The 18,582-nt window shown below is 47.1% G+C and overlaps 2 protein-coding genes across 3 annotated transcripts; both read left to right on the top strand.

The window, feature by feature from the left end:
- Positions 1-1,571: 1,571 nt before the first annotated feature.
- On the top strand, positions 1,572-7,814 carry igfbp6b (insulin-like growth factor binding protein 6b). The gene is made up of 4 exons (XM_066708499.1): positions 1,572-2,326; positions 5,030-5,073; positions 5,473-5,592; positions 6,028-7,814. The coding sequence occupies exons 1-4, from the start codon at positions 1,999-2,001 to the stop codon at positions 6,139-6,141; spliced, it is 606 nt and encodes a 201-aa protein (XP_066564596.1). The 5' UTR covers positions 1,572-1,998; the 3' UTR covers positions 6,142-7,814.
- Positions 7,815-10,602: 2,788 nt separating this feature from the next.
- On the top strand, positions 10,603-17,941 carry pip4k2ca (phosphatidylinositol-5-phosphate 4-kinase, type II, gamma a). 2 transcript variants are annotated; one of them, XM_066708505.1, is made up of 10 exons: positions 10,616-11,276; positions 12,145-12,242; positions 13,153-13,249; positions 13,480-13,629; positions 13,871-14,017; positions 14,527-14,565; positions 14,677-14,790; positions 16,917-17,172; positions 17,337-17,440; positions 17,572-17,941. In XM_066708505.1, exons 1-10 carry the CDS (start codon positions 11,118-11,120, stop codon positions 17,650-17,652), a joined length of 1,245 nt encoding a protein of 414 aa, XP_066564602.1. In that variant the 5' UTR covers positions 10,616-11,117; the 3' UTR covers positions 17,653-17,941. The 2 variants fall into 2 exon arrangements, with proteins under 2 accessions (XP_066564601.1, XP_066564602.1); XM_066708504.1 differs by having other exon boundaries at positions 10,603-11,276; positions 14,527-14,790.
- Positions 17,942-18,582: the final 641 nt, after the last annotated feature.

Below are 18,582 nucleotides of genomic sequence, written 5' to 3' on the forward strand. Positions count from 1 at the left end.
ATTCTGTACTTCTCCCGATATGATCGATTGATTAACCCATCAATCAATCAGACATCGGGTTATCAGTTCCAGCACTGTGGCCTTGGCCTATCCATTACTGAGTATGGAGAGGAAAAATGAGAAGAAAAGAAAACCATCACTCCTCTTTTCCATCGGCCTGTTTATACTGGATTCTCAAACATTCTTTCACACGTTTCTCCCAGAGTTCTTTCCACGTCTGCCAGCCAGCGGCGAGATAGGAACCCACACCCGAGGAAGGGAGGCAGAGAGAGACGCAAAGGGTAAACTCTGGTAAATCTGTCCACCTTTTCCCTCTCCAGCTGCCACTGAACTGAGGTAATATTCCCTCAGTACCTGGGTGGGATGTCACTGGGCTGCACTACACCCCAAAAGCAGAGTGGGGTATATGTAGGCCAGCACAATAAATGCTTAACTAGACTTTAGTCTGGGGAGAGGGCATTTTAGTCTAATGCAGCAACACCAGTGGAGAATGGGAGCAAAATAAACATAAATAAATAAAGTAGCATTCTCCTCCTTGTTAAGAAAGAAAGAAAATTAAATGAAATGGATACACACTTACAAACATACATTGCAGGATAAAGCAGCTACAGGACAGCGAAAGCAATGTGGGTTCAGACGTGAGCATGTTATCATTCAGTGACCCTGGCACTTTCACTTTAAGAGGAGCAGTTAAGAGTCTCTTGGATAAGAAGCACAGCTGGTTTTGCACAGCTGTGTCAGTCAGTGTGCGGCTTAACTGCTTTCTTCTGTGCAGCCCTGCGGACTCCTCAGCGCACTGCAACTCTGTCACTCTGTTCTGCCTCCATAAAACCTACCACTGCTCTCACACTCTCTCTGTCTCTCTCTCTCTCCCTCTCTCTCTGTCTCTGCCATGCTCCTGGCTCTGCTCTGTGCAGCGCAGGACTGACAACACGGCCCCATGGCCCCAGAACACCGCCGCCGTCTTCCCCCCTTTGTGAAGGAACAAAGCGAGCAGGCAAAGACTTCGCCCTGTGTGAGCTGTCAGCTATGATTTCTGGCTAGTTTAAACAATCACAGTTTCTCCCTCCCTCCCTTCTTCCCTCCCGTCCTTCTAATCATGATCGTTGGGCTTTGTTCTGTGGAGGAATCAGAATTTTCCACCACTGATTAAAAAAAAAAAAACCTAAGCTGTGTGCACTAGGATGTGTTTGTACAGTAAACTCCCCCACACCAATTTGTTTTAACCCTCATCCCCCCCATGTTATGTTGTTCTGTACTGGGGCATGCCTGATTTATGCGGTAGACTAATACAGAGGTTTAAAAGTTGTGTGTGTGTTTGTGTTCCTGTCGGGCGATGTCCCTGGGAGGCAGAGCAGTAGGGATGGCGTTGGGGAGCAAGGTGACTGGGCTGCATTAACAAGACAGGGCAGGGAACAAGAAGATGGGGGGGGGAGGTGGGAGGAGAAGAACTTGGCAAGTCCCGCAAAAGGAAAAAATAAAAAAATTCTCTCTCTCTTTCTATCGTGTGAGTTCCAGCCCCTGAAGGTGTCATAACAGTCTTCTCTCTCTCTCTCTCTCTCTCTCTCTCTCTCTCTCTCTCTCTCTCTCTCTCCCCACCTTTCAGATCTTTAAAAGCCAGCTCTCGCTCCTTCTCTCCTGTGTTAGTTATCCACACTCCTTGGGGCTGGGCACTGGCTGAGTGTGAGGATCACATACTGCGAGACAGAAGAGAGAGAGAGAGAGAGAGAGAGAGAGAGAGAGAGAGAGAGAGAGAGAGAGAGCGGGAGAGAGAGAGAGAGTCAGGAGAGTAGAGAGCCAAACAGAGAGGAGGAAAGCACAAGTCTCAGAAGGAGAGAAAAGAAGAAGAGAGAAGAGGAAAGAAGAGAAGAGAACACCAACAACCAACAACAAAGATACAGACATTAAGACTTTTTCCATTGAATTATTATTACTATTAGGTTTTTTTAAACTTCTGGAACCAGAGACTGCCACCGCTGCCCTGTGCTCGCTCTCACCATGCCAACTCTCCCACGCCTGCCTGCCCTTCTGCTGACCCTGGCCTGCCTGCGCTGCCTGGCCCTGAGTGCCCGCCTGCCTCCCCCCCGGGGCTGCCCGTCCTGCAGAGAGGCAGGGGCCGCACGGGGGCTTCGGGAGCCGAGTGCGGAGGGGTCCACAGCCACGCTGGGCATCGGGGAGCCCTGTGGCGTGTACACACTGAGCTGCGCCAAGGGGCTGCGCTGCGTGCCCACCCCTGGGGAGAGGAGCCCCCTGCAAGCTCTGCTCCAGGGCCGTGGCATCTGCACCAGGAACCTGGCACCCAGCAAGCCCAAGAATCGCACCACAGGTGGGCAGGGACTGGCATCGCACATAGGCTGGTCCCTTTAATATATTTCTTATTTTATTTGTTTCATGAAACTGTTACTACTAGATTTAGTAGTAGTAGTAGAAGTAATAGCTATACTTAATTGTAGAAGAATTACTTCAGTAGATTTAGGATTGTTATTATTAGTAGTAGTGTTAGTAGTAGTGGTAGTAGTGTAAGTACCCTTATGCAAGATTACCCTGGTAAGTTTCCCACAGAATTCTTGCACTTCTGACACAGTTTTACTGGTGGCTCTCCCTCAGTTTTACAATGGCTGCCCGTGGTGTTAACACCCTCACCAGGCTGTACTGCTCTCTAACCAGAATAAGCCCTGGTGCAGCACAGCTGACAGGCCTGGGAAAGATTGATCATGGTGCATCGTGCTGTTCCCACGGCCAAGTGAGGTAGAGCACAGGGAAACCATGGTCAGGCTGTGGTATAACCACAGAAACAGCAAAATCACCACACTGTGATTTTACAGGAGCAATTTTCATACAGGAACTGATACTACTGCTTCTATAATAATAATAATAATAATAATAATAATAATAATAATAATAATAACAACCTACTGATTACAATACCAATCCACTGAAGTAATACTGCTATAATGAGTATATATATATATATATATATATATATATATATATATATATATAGAGAGAGAGAGAGAGAGAGAGAGAGAGAGAGAGCATGTGTCTATGATAATAATAGTGATGATCCTTGTTCAATAAGGCAATGATCATGGCAATATTTTAGAGAGTGAACTCATTAAAACAGCGAACAGACTCAATGCTATGGCAGTTTCTGTGTATGTATGTATGTATGTATGTATGTATGTATGTATGTATGCATGCATCTGTGTATCTATGTGTGCATTTGTTTGATTTGATTTGCTTGGATGTGCTCGTCTCCGCCGACGGCTCTGTGCAAGGGTGACTCAACAGCCAGCACAGGCACAGTCTGGAAGTAGGGCCAATACAGTAACCCAGCCGCCGCAGTGCGCAGCCAGCAGTGGAGGAACACACACAGACAGGGCAGGACTGGACTCTGTGCCGACTCTGTGTTGTTTTCATTTAACAAGATAGATAGAAGGGCTGTTTTGTTTTTGTTTAGTTTTTTCCAAAGAGGAAATGCCAGGGTGTAGCAGGGGGGGTCTCGTCTGTGAGTTTGCAGAGCAGAGACAGACTCAGTGTGTGACTTTATTACTGGGAGGTTGCCGGGGTCTAGAGGGGAGAGAGAGAAGGTAAGCAGAGTGGATTTGCTGAGAGAGAATAGAAAGAGAGAGAGGGAGGGAGATTCACTTGGAGCTCCTGTTATTGCAATCTTAAACTGAGCTGGCACTGAGTTACACTGCTCCCCAAGTGGTTTTCCAGGGTTGTTTAGTTATTTGTTTATGTAAGCTGTGGTGCAAAAGATTCATCCCAGTGTGGAGAAAGTGGTGTAGAGAGGTGCAGTTCTAATCTGGTCTGGAAGAAAGAGACATTCACTTCAATAACGTCTACTTTTCATGGTGGTAACCTGTTTATCAATAAATTACACTTGAACTTAACAGGGGGCAAAAAGATATACATACATATATATAGTGATAGTACCTTGGAGACCATTTGGCTGGGACGCCCCCCTCGCCCTCCTATAGGAAACTCAATGGTCACGAGCGGGCAGACTGTCGTTGCGTTGCATTGCATTGTGTTGTGCGTCAGGGTGGTCCCCAGTGTGGGCAGTTGTATACAATTAGGCCCACAGCCTTGTTACCCTCAGAGCATGGCCTCGCAGCACAATCACAATCATCACAGCCACTGGTTAGGAGAGGCTGCGGAGGGGGCGGGGCTGTGGTGTGTGTGTGTGTGTGTATGTGTATGAGTATGTGTGTGTGCCTGTGTATATATGAGTGTGTGTGTGTGTGTGTGTGATCATTTAAGATCCAATTGCACACTCAGACCCACCCCCTCTTAAGTATCCGAGCCACTCACATGTGGAAAGACTCACATGTTTTTTTAACATATATTTTAATAATGAATATATATGTACTTATATAAGTTTTCCATATGGGCAGCATGAGAGAGACAGAACAACAGTAATGTTGCCGGCTGACCACAGCATACTCAGGGTTGGGGAGGACGCTGGGCACCCCCCTGTGTTAACTGTTAAGAAGCTGATTGTCTGTGCTTTGCCTGTAGCTGTACCTGTAGTGGGGTCGGGGGCAGTCCCTCTGCTGAAACCTGTGCTGCTGTAGAGTCACTGACTAGAGGACGAGGGTTTGACGCCTGAAGCACAGGAAGGTTCAGTACAGTTCAGTACAGTACCCTCAGGTTCAGTTCGGATCTCACTTTGGGTAAACACACCGAGTCACAGGACGAGTCACAGGACAAGTCCAGGAACCCCCGTAACAGATTCTCTAATGCTGACCTGCTGAACATGCATCCCTGCTCTGACAATGCATACACTACCCTCTGCTGGCAGGACAGAGTCAGGACGCCCTCTTCACTGGGCTGTACTGTGCTGTACTCTACTGTCCTGCAGATCGTTGCACTCTATTGTACTGTATCGTAATGCACTGTGCTGCACTACACTGTACTGTATTCTACTGCACTGCAGTTTTTCTTATAGTGCTCACACCTTGTGGGATAATACAGCAAATCAGCACCAATCTCTAATTTAATTATTTTGTGTGTTTTCTCCTAGGCCCACCAGTTGTTAAGGTCACCACTGGCAACGCGGAGGAAAACGTGAGTCCCCAGGTCTTGACTCTTCTGATATTTTAAACCAATAAAAATAATGTGAGAAGATAGTTCAGCCAATGAGAGATGGAAGGGGAGTGTCAGGTGGAGTGTGGGCACCCAATGAAAGAGCAGGGTAAAACAGGCTGAAGAGATGGAACAGCCACTAGATTTAGAGGGGAGGACAGTGAGAGGGGAGACCAATGAATCTAAATCACAGATTACATGACACATCGCACGCACGCTGTGGGGCAGACTTGTCTTACTGTTTCCCTCAATTATAAACAGACCCATCTTTCTCGTAACACACATTACACCACAGTATTGTGGCATATTAGTACAGTTTAGCACAGAAGAGCTGTAGTCTCACCTCTCAGCTGACAGCACCTGCCCTCTCTCTGTGTCCAGGCCCCCTGCCGCCAGCTCCTCAATGCAGTGCTGCTGGGCCTGAAGCCCACCGTGTTCCAGCCCCCAAACGACATCTACATCCCCAACTGCGACACCCGTGGCTTCTACCGCAAGATGCAGGTAAGCAGGGCACCGCCTGTGCCAGCAGTATTTGGTGTAGCTTCTTCTGCACTGTACTGTACGGTATTGTACTGCACTGGCACATACATTCTGTCATTCTGTACTGCACTGTACTATTGTACTGTATAGTACTGTACTGTATTGTGTCATGCTGTACTGTATTGCACTGCACTGTTTGTCGTACGGTGCTGTATTGCACTGTACTGTATTGTGTCATACTGTACTGTATTACACTGTACTGTTTTACTGTCTTGCACTGCAGTGTACTGTACTGTGCTGTACTGCTGTGTACTGTACTGTGTTGTTGTACTGTGTCATACTGTCTTGTGCTGTACAGTACAGTGTTGTGCTCTACTGACCTGTTCACGTATGCAATCCTACAACTACTGCCATTGCTATGATGGTGCTGAGTGCCTGCTCTCTCTGTCCCCACAGTGCCGCTCTTCCAAGGGCACCCAGAGGGGTGAGTGCTGGTGTGTGGACGAGCTCGGCCAGCTGCTGCCCTCCCCTGACCGGGACCCGGCCACCCTGCGTTGCGAAAGGGAGTGAGGGAGCTTGGCACCCCGTGGAGGAGAGAGAGAAGGCGAGAGGTGGAAAGAAAGGGAGGATGGAGAAGGAGAGAGGAGGAGGAGGAGGAGGAAGACCACAGTGTGTGCTGGACACTGCACGTCCCCATCCCACCCCCCAACCCATCCCAGAGAGATGCAGGCCACAGACTGGGAACCCCCCCCCCCCCCCCACAAAAGATCATCTGCTCTCAACACAAAACACACACACAACACCAGCACCCTGGACACAAGCATATCCCTCAACCATGCTTACTTTATACTCTTCCATTATGTTTGCAATGCAAGGCACACATTTCCCGGGGGTGACCATAGTTCCCCTAGTTGACACCGTAAAGCAGCGCGAACGTCGTTGAGAGTTCACTATAAGACTGTAGTGCCACACTGCCCTCTAGCGGTAATCTTATACCAGTCTCGCTGCAGAAATTTCTGTTCTCACGATGAGCATGTTTTTACCAAGAGGAGTTTATTTATTTATTTATTTATTTTAGGGAGTTGTTCTCGGGGAGGGGGGGGGGGGTCAGGGAAGGCCACTACCTGCCTAAATGAATTAGTAGTGGTCTTTTCCATCTTCCATTGTGTTCATGTGTTCATGTGGCGGTGTTCATTGTGTACCAAACACTATCTGTAATCACCACACAAGTATAGTTGAAAAGACCCACTGCCAAAATGACCTGGGGAGCCACACAGAGTTCAAGCGGATAAGCCGAATGATTGTAATGAAAGACTGAAGAAAAAACTAACAGTTGAGTAGAAAATTGCTGAAGTCAAAATTTTGCCGTGAATCAAAACCCACCCCCCCACCCCAAGACCACATTCAACTCCTTATTAATAAAAACACAATAGGGTACAGGTTTTGTGCTCGGCGATTGGTTGGCAGGGCAGAGTTTGGGTTTGGTCCCGATAAAGCATTGATCACACGTGCAGTTCGAACCCTCCGCCTCTCCCTCCATTTCCTTGGAGACACTGACAACATTACATATGATTATACCAAATGTTTATATTTAATTTATTCTGGAGTGATATGTTATTTTCTGTCTCACACACTTACACATACGCATATATGCAATGTATACAATCTATAGAAATCTAGAAACTCAACAGCTGTCTTCCATTTTTTCCCATATTTCCAACACCATCCTATAAACAACCAAAGAATTAATTTTAAAAAGCAACATGTCATCACATAATTTCCCTGTTTAACTGTTTTCTGGAGACTGCTGTACTTTTTGAGAATAAATAAACAAATCAATTGTTAAATGTATTTTTCATACACGTAAAAGCTTTAATATTAAAGTCTGTTCATATTATTTAATTAACGGCTATGTATTGTTTTTAATATGTATAATGGATTTTTCCACTTATTATTGTTTTATTCTTTTGAGACTGTCTATTTAAGAACTTTACAGTGTGTTTGTACATCAGGAGAGATGACACTGTTTAGTGGAAAACACTTTGAGCAGTTTGTCGTTTCGGGCCTGTTGTGCTGTTTGTACTGCTGTACGTCCATCTCACCACTTCGGATGATTGTGTTACTATTTATACTGTACGAGTGTCCTTTTGTTATTGAAATTACAAGTAATGAACATGTTAAGTTTTGCTTTTCAAATGCCACGTGATGCCGTGCAGCATTTTAATAAATTAAGTTTACACGTTCTTGAATGCGTTCAATCATCTTGTCTTTGTTCTTGTTAAATAACCCAAACTCTATTTCTTGGGACTTCAATGATTGCTGTATTCAGCTGATTTGCAATGACTGAAAGACAGTCATGAAATCTGCTGTTGCTGGAAGAACTGAAATAGACAAATATTTGTAATGCCTAACTAGACTTTAAAGCAGGGGTATCAGACTCCAGTCCTGGGGGGCTGCAGTGTTTGCTGGGTTTTGTTCCAGCCCAGCTCTTGGCTCCTTAATTGGTCTAATTTAACAATTAACAGGATGAATTTTACAATTTTCTCCATACTCTGAAATGTTCTATGGGATCAAAGTTTGGAGTCATCAACAAATAGTAAGGTATCGGCTATAAACACAAAACATGAAAGATTTAGATAAGTTGATAATTACAGTAATTAAGTAATTGGGAGCTCCTTTTGGAAAAAAAGCAACATCCACAGCAGGCACCCAGGACTGGAGTCTGACACTCCTGCTTCAAAGTGTCTGAATACTTTGTCAGCATGTGACAGTAATATCGGCATGATATTGTAACAGTTGTAAACTGGGGTTGCCAGACATGGAAACAGCACACTGTGGCTTGAACAGGACCTGCTCTTTGTATGGATGGCAAGACCCTTACACAGTCTTAGACTAAAGACTGCACTCCAAGATGCAGACAGAGGGGGAAGGCAGGAAGCTGAAGGGAAATAGGGCACACAGGACACTAAACGGACACTCCCCAACACCCTCAGACTATTTACAGCTTTGCTCCCCTGCCCATTGTGGAAGGGGGGGGGGCACTCCCAACATAAATCTGTCCCAAATGTCTGGGCAAGTGCCACCAGCAGGTGGCGTCACAATGTATTATGTGAAAATAATTATTTTTCTGGTAGTATACAGGTTAATATCAGTGATAGTTTGTTATCGAAGTAGCAGTAGTATAATATGGTCGATGTGTATGTATTTACACTATACTATCTACATCACACTGCACATCAGATTTTACCATGTTTTTACAATGGTACACTGTATTTTACCATGATTTGACCACCCTCTTATTGTCACACTACATTTTTAACGTGTTTACCTACACTTCAGTGTGCAAAGAGAGGGTTTATGAAATCTACTATTCCTTTCAGTGGCATTTTGTGTTTATTTTGATCGTTTACAAATCAATACATCCAGAAAAAAGAAAAAAAAAATCACAAGCAACATACTAGGTATCACGATGGATCACTGTGTGTAGAGTAAGAACTGTGGGAGGCTAGCAACTCGTCTAATTAAGTTATTGTGAAGCTCGGTTACAAAAAATACATAAAATCAGTGTCAACCGATCAGAGGACTGGGTAAAACCGCACCACATCTGCTGCTGCTGCTAGTATCACTAGTATTACTGTTTTATTTGGTGAAGTATTTTACATTTCAAGAATAAAAACATTCATATAAAATGTGATTACTACTATTACTACTAAGCTAGTGCTAAACTGTAGCTGCTGCCGCCCTGCCCTGCGTGCACACTGCCATAAACCTCCAAATCCCTTTCATATGACGGGCTAGGGGTGGGGGCGCAGGGGGGGAGCTGCTGCACCCCCCAGGCCACAGGCGGACTGGTCCATGTTTTATTTCGGTGGGCCGGTCACCCCGTGTAGACACCCGGACCGCACATTGCCAACACCCCCCACCGGACCGGACCCTATTGGGACGTCGCCCCCCTGGGTAAAAGTCCAGGCCGTCTTTTGGTGCCAGTCCGGCCCTGCCCCCGTCCTTAGAAACACCAGGGCATCTGGCACGCATCGTGCGGCCGCTAAAACGAAATGAAGGTCAGAGCGACCAGACAGCGGCGAAGACGCTGCGCGCAGTGCCGGCGGGATTACGGTACCGCGCCCCTTTTTGCATATTGTCTCTCGGAATGTGTCCGTTTTTATTCATATTAATAATAAGAATGGAGATATTTACAGCCTAGCAACAATAAACCAGTTCGTCGCGACAGCTCGCACTGCGGTCCGTTGTGACTCCAGTGTCACACCGTTTTGAATTCTGAATGCCGCGGAATTGCCGAACCCGGTCTCCACCCACTGTGGCGCTGGTCCTGGGATAATTAGCTCTGCTTTATAAACTGTCATCACCAGCGCAGTCCAGCAGAACAGAGACTGTTTGTTTGTTTGTTTGTTTACTGCCAGAGCAACAGTGCCGTAGCCCATGTTCGCCCCTGTCTCTCTCTCTCTCTCTCTCTCACACCGCATTTCATCATGACTTTTTTCTTTCGCTGGGCGCAGTTTCGGACCCGCGGCCGCAGTAAAGCCACGCGCTCTGCAGCCCAGCCCGGGGGAGCACACAGCCGCCTCTATTTCTAATTCTTTCGGATCATGAAACATAAAACGACATTCAGACGTGATTTGGATTTAGTTTGGGTTTAATACCATGCAACGAACCGATTTGCTACTGCTCTACACTACAATGCTGACAGTATAAAGGCGTCCCATTTACTGTGTGTGTGAACATGGCCACCGAAATACAGAAACTGGGAGACGAATCACATTATACTGAAGTCCGGGTTTGAATCAGCACATGCAGATTGTACATTCACTGCGCACGCACAACCCGGCCCCTGTACGAGAGCCGCCAAATCCCCGTGTGTGCGCCGTACCTGTCCTTCCACATTCCGGCACATGACACATGCTTTTAAATCACGTGAGAGGGGAGTTTTGATTATGTGTTTGTTTGTTTGTTTTCCCCTCTTGCTGGGCTTCTAATGCGGGTCCCACCTGATCACATGACAGGGGCTGTTACCTGCACCTCACTCACCTGGCCGCCCGCAGCTGGTCATGTGACGGGGGTGGGTGGAAGCAGGTGAGCCGAGGGAGAAGTTCCTGTTGATACACAGCTGTCGTGGTCGTTTTGTCCCCCCCCCCCCACCACCACCACCGACACACATTTACAGTTTTTACTACTTGGAGAGCGGAGAAAGAGGGAGCGAGTGGAAGAGAGCGACAGGGAGGGAGGGAGAGAAAGAGCGAGAAGGGGGAAGGGTGCCGTGAAAGTGAGAGTGCGAAACAGACCGAGAGAGAGAGAGAGAACGATTTGAGAAGACTCGACCGACTGAGCACCGCGACACGCAGAAATAACAGCCCCACAGACAGCAGAGAGGACAGGAAGAGACACAGGCGGGTCGAGGGGGAAAGATAACAAACCAAAAGAAAAGAAAAAAGTTACCGGCAAGCGTTCTTTACGGGCTCGCACCGCAGCCCCCTTCCCGCTCCACTGCCACCCTTCCCCGGTCCGCCGGACTCGGGCTCCGCGCTCTCATGGCGTCGGCCGGCGGCTCCAGCGGCGGCTCTGGCCCGATGGTCATTCTGGCTCCCAAGACCAAGACCAAGAAGAAGCACTTCGTGCAGCAGAAAGTCAAGGTGTTCCGCTCCAGCGACCCGGTGCTCAGCGTCTTCATGTGGGGGGTCAACCACTCCGTGCGTATGCCTTAACACTATTATTATTACTATCATTGTGTGTGTTGTTGTGAAATCACTGTGATCTATGCATCTGTTTGATTATTACTGTCACACATTATACCAGTAGAAGTTCATCCATGAGTATTGTTATTAATTCACTCAGGAGAGAACTAGAATACAACCGCATTAGTTCTGCTAAATTGCACATGGTTGTGAATATAAAATATCATGATCGTTACACATCAGGTGAGGTCATGAGTAGTGAAGGAGGATGCGCCGCAGATAATGACATCCATCAGGCGCTTGATGCTCAGTATAAACAGGACGCTTTGCGTGGTTCGGCTCGGTTCGCTCGACCCGCTGCACTGTTGCTCTGTTATCCGTGATAATGCAGTGGATGGTTTTTATTATTATATTATTTTATTTTCCCTGCTGTAGAAGAAGAAGGCAAATTTTGTTCGCGAGGCTCAGTTACAGGGCTGGTTTCTAATTTGACAGCTGGAGAGTTTGAGGGTGTTTATATATATAATTGGTGTGGTCGAGGATTGAAAGAACTAGGTCATTCTCCAGCCTCTTATTTAGAATTGCCGTTTCTGATAGTATATGCAATACTAACCTCCATTATAATAATAACGACTTGAAATGATCTGGAGATACTTTGTCTGCACAATTGCACAATGTATGATTTGAATATGTAATATTTGTATGGTAGTTTGCAGGTTGGTATCAGAGACAGATTGTAGGTTAGTGGAGCCAGTAGCGATATTTAGGTTAGCAGTGGTGTTCAGCAGTGACAGTGTGTGATATGTGCTGTAATTGCTGTTAAATACCCTGGGGGGAGAAATTTAACTTTAATTATAATAATAATTCTCCCTCCCCCTCCCAGATCAATGACCTGAGTCAGGTGCCTGTACCGGTGATGCTGTTGCCTGACGACTTCAAAGCCAACACCAAAATCAAGGTGAACAATCACCTGTTCAACAAGTGAGTCAGTGCCAGGGATGGTGTGTGTGTGTGTGTGTGTGTGTGTGTGTGTGTGTGTGTGTGTGTGTGTGTGTGATGATGATAATAATAAGACAAATATTAGTAATAATTATAGGTAAGTAACTTAATAAAATAAAACAGGATTTAGAAGTCTTATTAATACAAATTAAAGCATCCAGTTACTAAAGTGTGATTGTGTAGCTGTATGTATTAGTGTGGAAGTTCCTATGTGTGTGCTTGGGTGCATTTTGACTGTGTGTGTACCTGCATTTTCTCTGCATGTGTCTGTGTGTGTGTTAGTGTCTGCATTAGATTCTGCTTTTGTGTGTCTGTGTGCATGCATGGGGGGCGGTGGGCAGTTGCTGCCTGATTATTAGAGGAAAACCGAATGTAATTTCCCACAATGCACTGCAGCAGTCCCATAATCCCTCCAGGAATCCATGGCTGGCCTGTACGATGCCCCGGTCTGTGCACTACACTCCTGCTCCTGATGCACATTTCACCCACTGCATGTTTATCCAGTCCAGTTGCTTATCTGAGTGTGTGCAGGGCTGTGATCAAAGGACTGTGCCTATTTTAAACAAAGCGAAACCGACCAACCAAGAACAGTGCCTGCATTGTGTAAAAGTGTCTTTGAGGCAGTGCTGTTTGGTAGCTGGTTCTCAACACGCAGAGGCCAGCCGTTGTGGCGTGAGAGACACTCTTGCCTCTTGCATGTCAGCAAAGTGTGTGAAATTCCTTCAGCTGCTGTGTGAGAGAGGGAGGGGGTTTGGAGCTAGTGGTATCTGTGCATGTGTGTGTGCGCTACTGTATGCATGCAGTACTGTGTGTTTGTGTGTATGTGCTAGTGTTGTTGCAGACTGTGTGTGTTGCTGTGTCAGTGGGTGTTGCCGTGTGCTCCTCTCTGCAGGGAAAATCTTCCGGGACACTTCAAGTTCAAGGAGTACTGTCCACAGGTGTTCAGGAACCTGCGGGAGAGGTTCGGCATCGAGGACCAGGACTATCAGGTAGGGCAAAAAAAGGCTCGGGCACATCTCTCCCTCCCTCTTTATCTGGCTCTCTACCTTATTCTCCCCCTCCCTCTTTTCTTCTTCCCCTCTTACTCAACCACTCACTGTCCATCACCCTCTCTCTCAGCCTTTTTCCCAACCTCTCTCCTTCCCTCTCACTCCCTGCCTTCCTCCCTCACACGCTCTCCATCACTGCCTCCCTCACTCCATCACTCTCTGTGTTTCAGGTGTCTTTGGCCCGCAGCCCCCCGCTGGGCTCAGGAGAGGGTCGGGGGGAGGGGTTACTGCTGACCTCATATGACCGCACCCTGGTGGTCAAGCAGATCTCCAGCGAGGACGTCGCCGACATCCACAGCATCCTGTCCCAGTACCACCAGGTCTGTCCTTGTTTGTTTCTGTATGACTCCAGAGTCAGTCTTTTACTGTCCAGCAGTCAGTCCATCCATCCTGTCCCAATACCATCAGGTCCATCTGTCTTGTCTTTGTGTCCAAGTGAAATCATGTTGTCTCTCTTTCTCAGTACAGAAATACTCACTATTTGCGCATCTGTAATCTCAAAGTAATGTGAAGTGTCCCTCTATTGGTCTCTTTGTCTGTGCATGTCCGTGTGTCCATCAGCACATTGTGACGTGCCACGGCAACACGCTGCTGCCACAGTTCCTGGGGATGTACCGGCTGGGTGTGGACAGTGAGGACACCTACATCTTGGTCATGAGGAACATGTTCAGCCATCGGCTCCATGTGCACAGGAAGTACGACCTCAAGGTGAGAGGGAGGGAGGGAGAGTGAAATTAAACTTTCTATGTCCACAAAGTTTAGTCCCATCCCAGCTGTGCAGACAGACAGGTAGGTGAGTTACTAGTTATAGCCACAGGAGGGAGCCCTCCTCCCACACACTCACACCAATGTAAAACACTCTTAGCATTGTGCTTCTCAAACAGATGCACACGTTCAGAACCACACTCTGCTACATTCCAGACTGCTCCTCTTTTCCTGTGTTGCGTTGTGTTGCTGTGCTCACAGCCCTGTTGGTGCCATTTACAGATGGTGTCACAAGGGGGGTCCTATTATTAACCATGGAAACAAAACACACTTTAAAATCCTGTTGCTTATAGTCATGTCCTGCAGCTTTGTGCAAATGGTGACATCATGGACAGCTTTTAAAATAAGGTGTAGTTTTTCTTTCTTTTTATAAAGGAATGATTATCATCATTATTATTATTGTTGTTATTAATAATAATTATAAAAATAACAAGTGCCTGTCTGTGTTCCAGGGCTCACTGGTGTCCAGAGAAGCAAGTGACAAAGAGAAGGTAAGATGGACAGCCACTGGATTGCTCCATTACTCTTCCCTCTCTCTCATATCTCTCTCATATCTCTTTCTCTCTCTCTTCCTCCTCCTCCCTGGCACTGCTGTCTGTCAGGTGAAGGAGCTGCCCACCTACAAGGATGTGGACTTCAGGAACAACATGCAGAAGGTGTACGTCAGTGAGGAGCAGAAGGAGAAGTTCCTGGAGAAACTCAACCGTGACGTGGAGGTCAGAACCCAATGCTTCTCCCCCATCCCACCCCCTCTCTCCCCCTCTCCTTCTCTTACCTAATTTCTACAAATTTAATTTCCATACTGTGTCCACACGGTACTCAAATGAAAAGCATTAAATGAAAGCATGCCAGGCTGTCCCCACAAACTGTTCTTCCATGTAATGACTCTATACCTAGAATGGTAACCATGGCAATGACTGTAAATGCAGTGTTAAGATGCAGTTTTTATATGCAATATACACCGATCAGCCATAACATTATGACCACCTGCCCATGGACTCCACTAGACCTCTGAAGGTGTGCTGTGGTATCTGGCACCAAGACGTTCACAGCAGATCCTTTAAGTCCTGTAAGTTGCGAGGTTGGGCCTCCATGGATCGAACTTAATTGTCGAGCACATCCCACAGATGCTCGATTGGATTGAGATCTGGGGAATTTGGAGGCCAAGTCAACACCTTGAACTCGTGATTCATTAGACCAGGCCACCTTCTTCCATTGCTCCGTGGTCCAGTTCTGATGCTCACGTGCCCATTGTAGGCGCTTTCGGCAGTGGACAGGGGTCAGCATGGGCACCCTGACTGGTCTGCAGCTACGCAGCCCCATACGCAACAAACTGCGATGCACTGTGTGTTCTGACACCTTTCTATCAGAACCAGCATTCACTTTTTCAGCAATTTGAGCTACAGTAGCTCGTCCGTATGATCGGACCACACGGGCCAGCCTTTGCTCCCCACGTGCATCAATGAGCCTTGGCCGCCCACGACCCTGTAGCCGGTTCACCGCTTTTCCTTCCTTGGACCACTTTTGATAGGTACTGACCACTGCAGACCGGGAACACCCCACAAGAGCTGCAGGTTTGGAGATGCTCTGACCCAGTCGTCTAGCCATCACAATTTGGCCCTTGTCAAAGTCGCTCAGATCCTTACGCTTGCCAGTTTTTCCTGCTTCTAACACATCAACTTTGAGGACAAAATGTTCACTAATATATCCCACCCACTGACAGGTGCCATGATAACAAGATTATCAGTGTTATTCACTTCACCTGTCAATGGTTATAATGTTATGGCTGATTTGGTGTATATTTTAGCAATGGTGTTCAAAAATTATCCCTTCAAAATCCATAACTAGTACTAGAGTAGAATTGATTGCCCCAGCACTGGTAATTATAGGACACTGTCCTAAAATATATGCCCAATAATAATTGGATAATAGTATCTGCATACCTTACGCCCCTGTCCATTTACGTGGTTTAGATCCTTCTATACAGGATAGTCAACTAAAAAAAAAAAAAAAAAGTTTCTCTCAATTCCTGAGCTTCTCGAGATTCCTGACTGCAGTGTTGAGCTGTTCATATTCATATTTAGGTCACCTTTCTGCCCCTCAAAAAATTTAGGCCGGGTCAAAAAGCGGGACTAGTTTTCACCCGGCTCAGGGCCGCCTTAAAACTATGACCCCCCTTCCCGTTCACATTTAAGTTAAGGCGCCCCTGGGCCAGCCTAAATCTCAAATGTAAACGGGGAATATTCACCCCATGTTTTTATCAGAATTTTAATGTCAACCGACATTCTTGTGCCGTTGCATAGACTCTCACAACAGTCAGCACCGTGCCAGTGTCAGATATGAAAGGATGCTGGCACGGCATGGTGCTGACGCGGCAGGGCACAGTAAGGATTTGTAAAAACATTGTGGAAACAACTCGGCACACTTTCACTACAGTGTCAGCACCATGCCACCATGGTGTTGCAGTGTTGTGGAAAACAAGGCATCTCTTTCTCTCTCCCCCATTTGTGATGCACCATTTCCCTCTCCCTGTTCCTCTTCAACTATGTCTCTTACAGAGGGTAAAACAAAAAACGTTTCTACCATGGCTCCCTGTATAACTAGTGGAGCCCCCCTCCCTGTTTTATGTACAGACAGAACGGCTCCTCTAAGCTTCCCAAATTAATTCACTCTCCCATTGAATCTGAACACAGTAACTCATTATGTATCTTCCCTGTCAGGAAAAGCAAACTAATTTATTAGTTCAATAATAATTAACAAAATATTTATTCCTCTCCGCCTCCTCACTTTGTATTCTCACTCGCTCCCCTTGTGTCCCTATGCCCTGGTTCCTGCTGTTTAGTTCCTGGTGCGCTTGAAGATCATGGACTACAGCCTGCTGCTGGGGATCCACGATGTGTCCCGGGCCGAGCAGGAGGAGGAGGAGGAACAGGCGAGCGGGGAGGAGGCAGAGCCTGAGAACGGGGTCTCCGGCCCGGTCGTGGGTTCCTACGGCAACTCCCCCGAGGGTATCGCTGGGTACCTAAATGCACACAAGCCCCTGGGACCGGGCGAGTTCGACCCTTACATCGATGTGTACGCCCTGAAGAGCGCACCCAGTGAGTGTCACTGTTAGTGGGGCTGGGGAGGAGGCTCTGGGTGTCTCTCCCTCCCTCTCTGTGTGCTGTTCCCTCCCTCTGTGCATCTCTGTCCCTGTCCTTCCCCGTCTCTCTCTGCATGTGTCCGGTGCAAATGTTACCCGGGATATGCATTTGTCTCGCAGGCGCCCCCCAGAGGGAGGTGTACTTCATGGGGCTGATCGATGTGCTGACGCAGTACGACACCAAGAAAAAAGCTGCCCACGCCGCCAAGACTGTGAAACATGGGGTAAGATGGCAGGGTGAGAGAGGGAGAGACTGGTCAACTTATAGTGTGATCATTATGTATCCACTCTATTCGTTACAGAGCTGTACTTGATAAGTAAAACCATTGTCTGCTTGTCTACCTTCTCCTCCCAGGCTGGGGCAGAGATCTCCACAGTCCACCCCGAGCAGTATGCCAAGCGCTTCCGAGACTTTATCGCCAACATCTTTGCATAGCGCCCCCTGCCTCCCAGCACTGGTACTGCAGCCCCCAGGGTTGTACCTCACAGCATGAAGAAGTTTTTAGTTTTTCCATTCATAAGGTTTTTTTTTCCAATCTTCCATTCCTACCTCTTTCTGCTATGTTTTGTTGATGTTATGTTTTTTTTTTTTTGGAGCTGTAAATTATACTTATTTAAAACGGCATGATAAAACCAAACCAGAAAAATGATAAAATAATAATAAAAAAAAAAAGCAAAATGATCAAATATAATCTTGTAGAAAACTGTTATTCATATGCTGCGTTTACATGAATAAACCTGTGCAGCTGAGCCGGTGTGGTGCAGGTCCGCAATGTCTCTGTATCCACCTGCTCTGGATCTCCTGTCCACTCTCTGGGCTGGACGCCAGGTCATTCATTTACAATACTGGGGAGTCTGAGCCTGGGTGTGCCTGCAGGAGTTTGAAGGAGGGAGAGTTAGAGAGGAAAGAAATGGATGAAAGAGTGAGTGAGGAAGGGGGAGGGAGGAGATGGAGAGAGAAAGTGAAGGAGGGAATTGGGGATAGAGAGGGGAAAAGGGAGAGTGATGGAGAAAAATAGAGCAACAGACAGAGTGGGACAGAGAGGAAGAGGTGAAAAGGAGACTGCAGGAGAAGTACAGACAGACAGACAGAGAGGGAGGTTGGGAGGCATGTCCCCTACAGCAGAAGCTGGTACTCACTGTACACAGTTGCCGGGGGCAGGGGGTGTTATTGTGACCCTGCCGAGAGGACGGGTCGAGGCTGAGCTGCGATTCGCCCTGTTCCAGAAGCCGTGATTCTGCTGACAGACCCCTTCCTGTCTCTGCAGGGCAGAGTGAGCGTGAGAGAGGAAGAGAGAGAGAGAGATAGAGCACCATTTTCTTTTTGTTATGGAGCATGTTATGAAATGAAACCCTCTGACTGGGG

This window comes from Amia ocellicauda, chromosome 7 (assembly GCF_036373705.1).
Source record: "Amia ocellicauda isolate fAmiCal2 chromosome 7, fAmiCal2.hap1, whole genome shotgun sequence".
Taxonomy (NCBI): domain Eukaryota; kingdom Metazoa; phylum Chordata; class Actinopteri; order Amiiformes; family Amiidae; genus Amia; species Amia ocellicauda.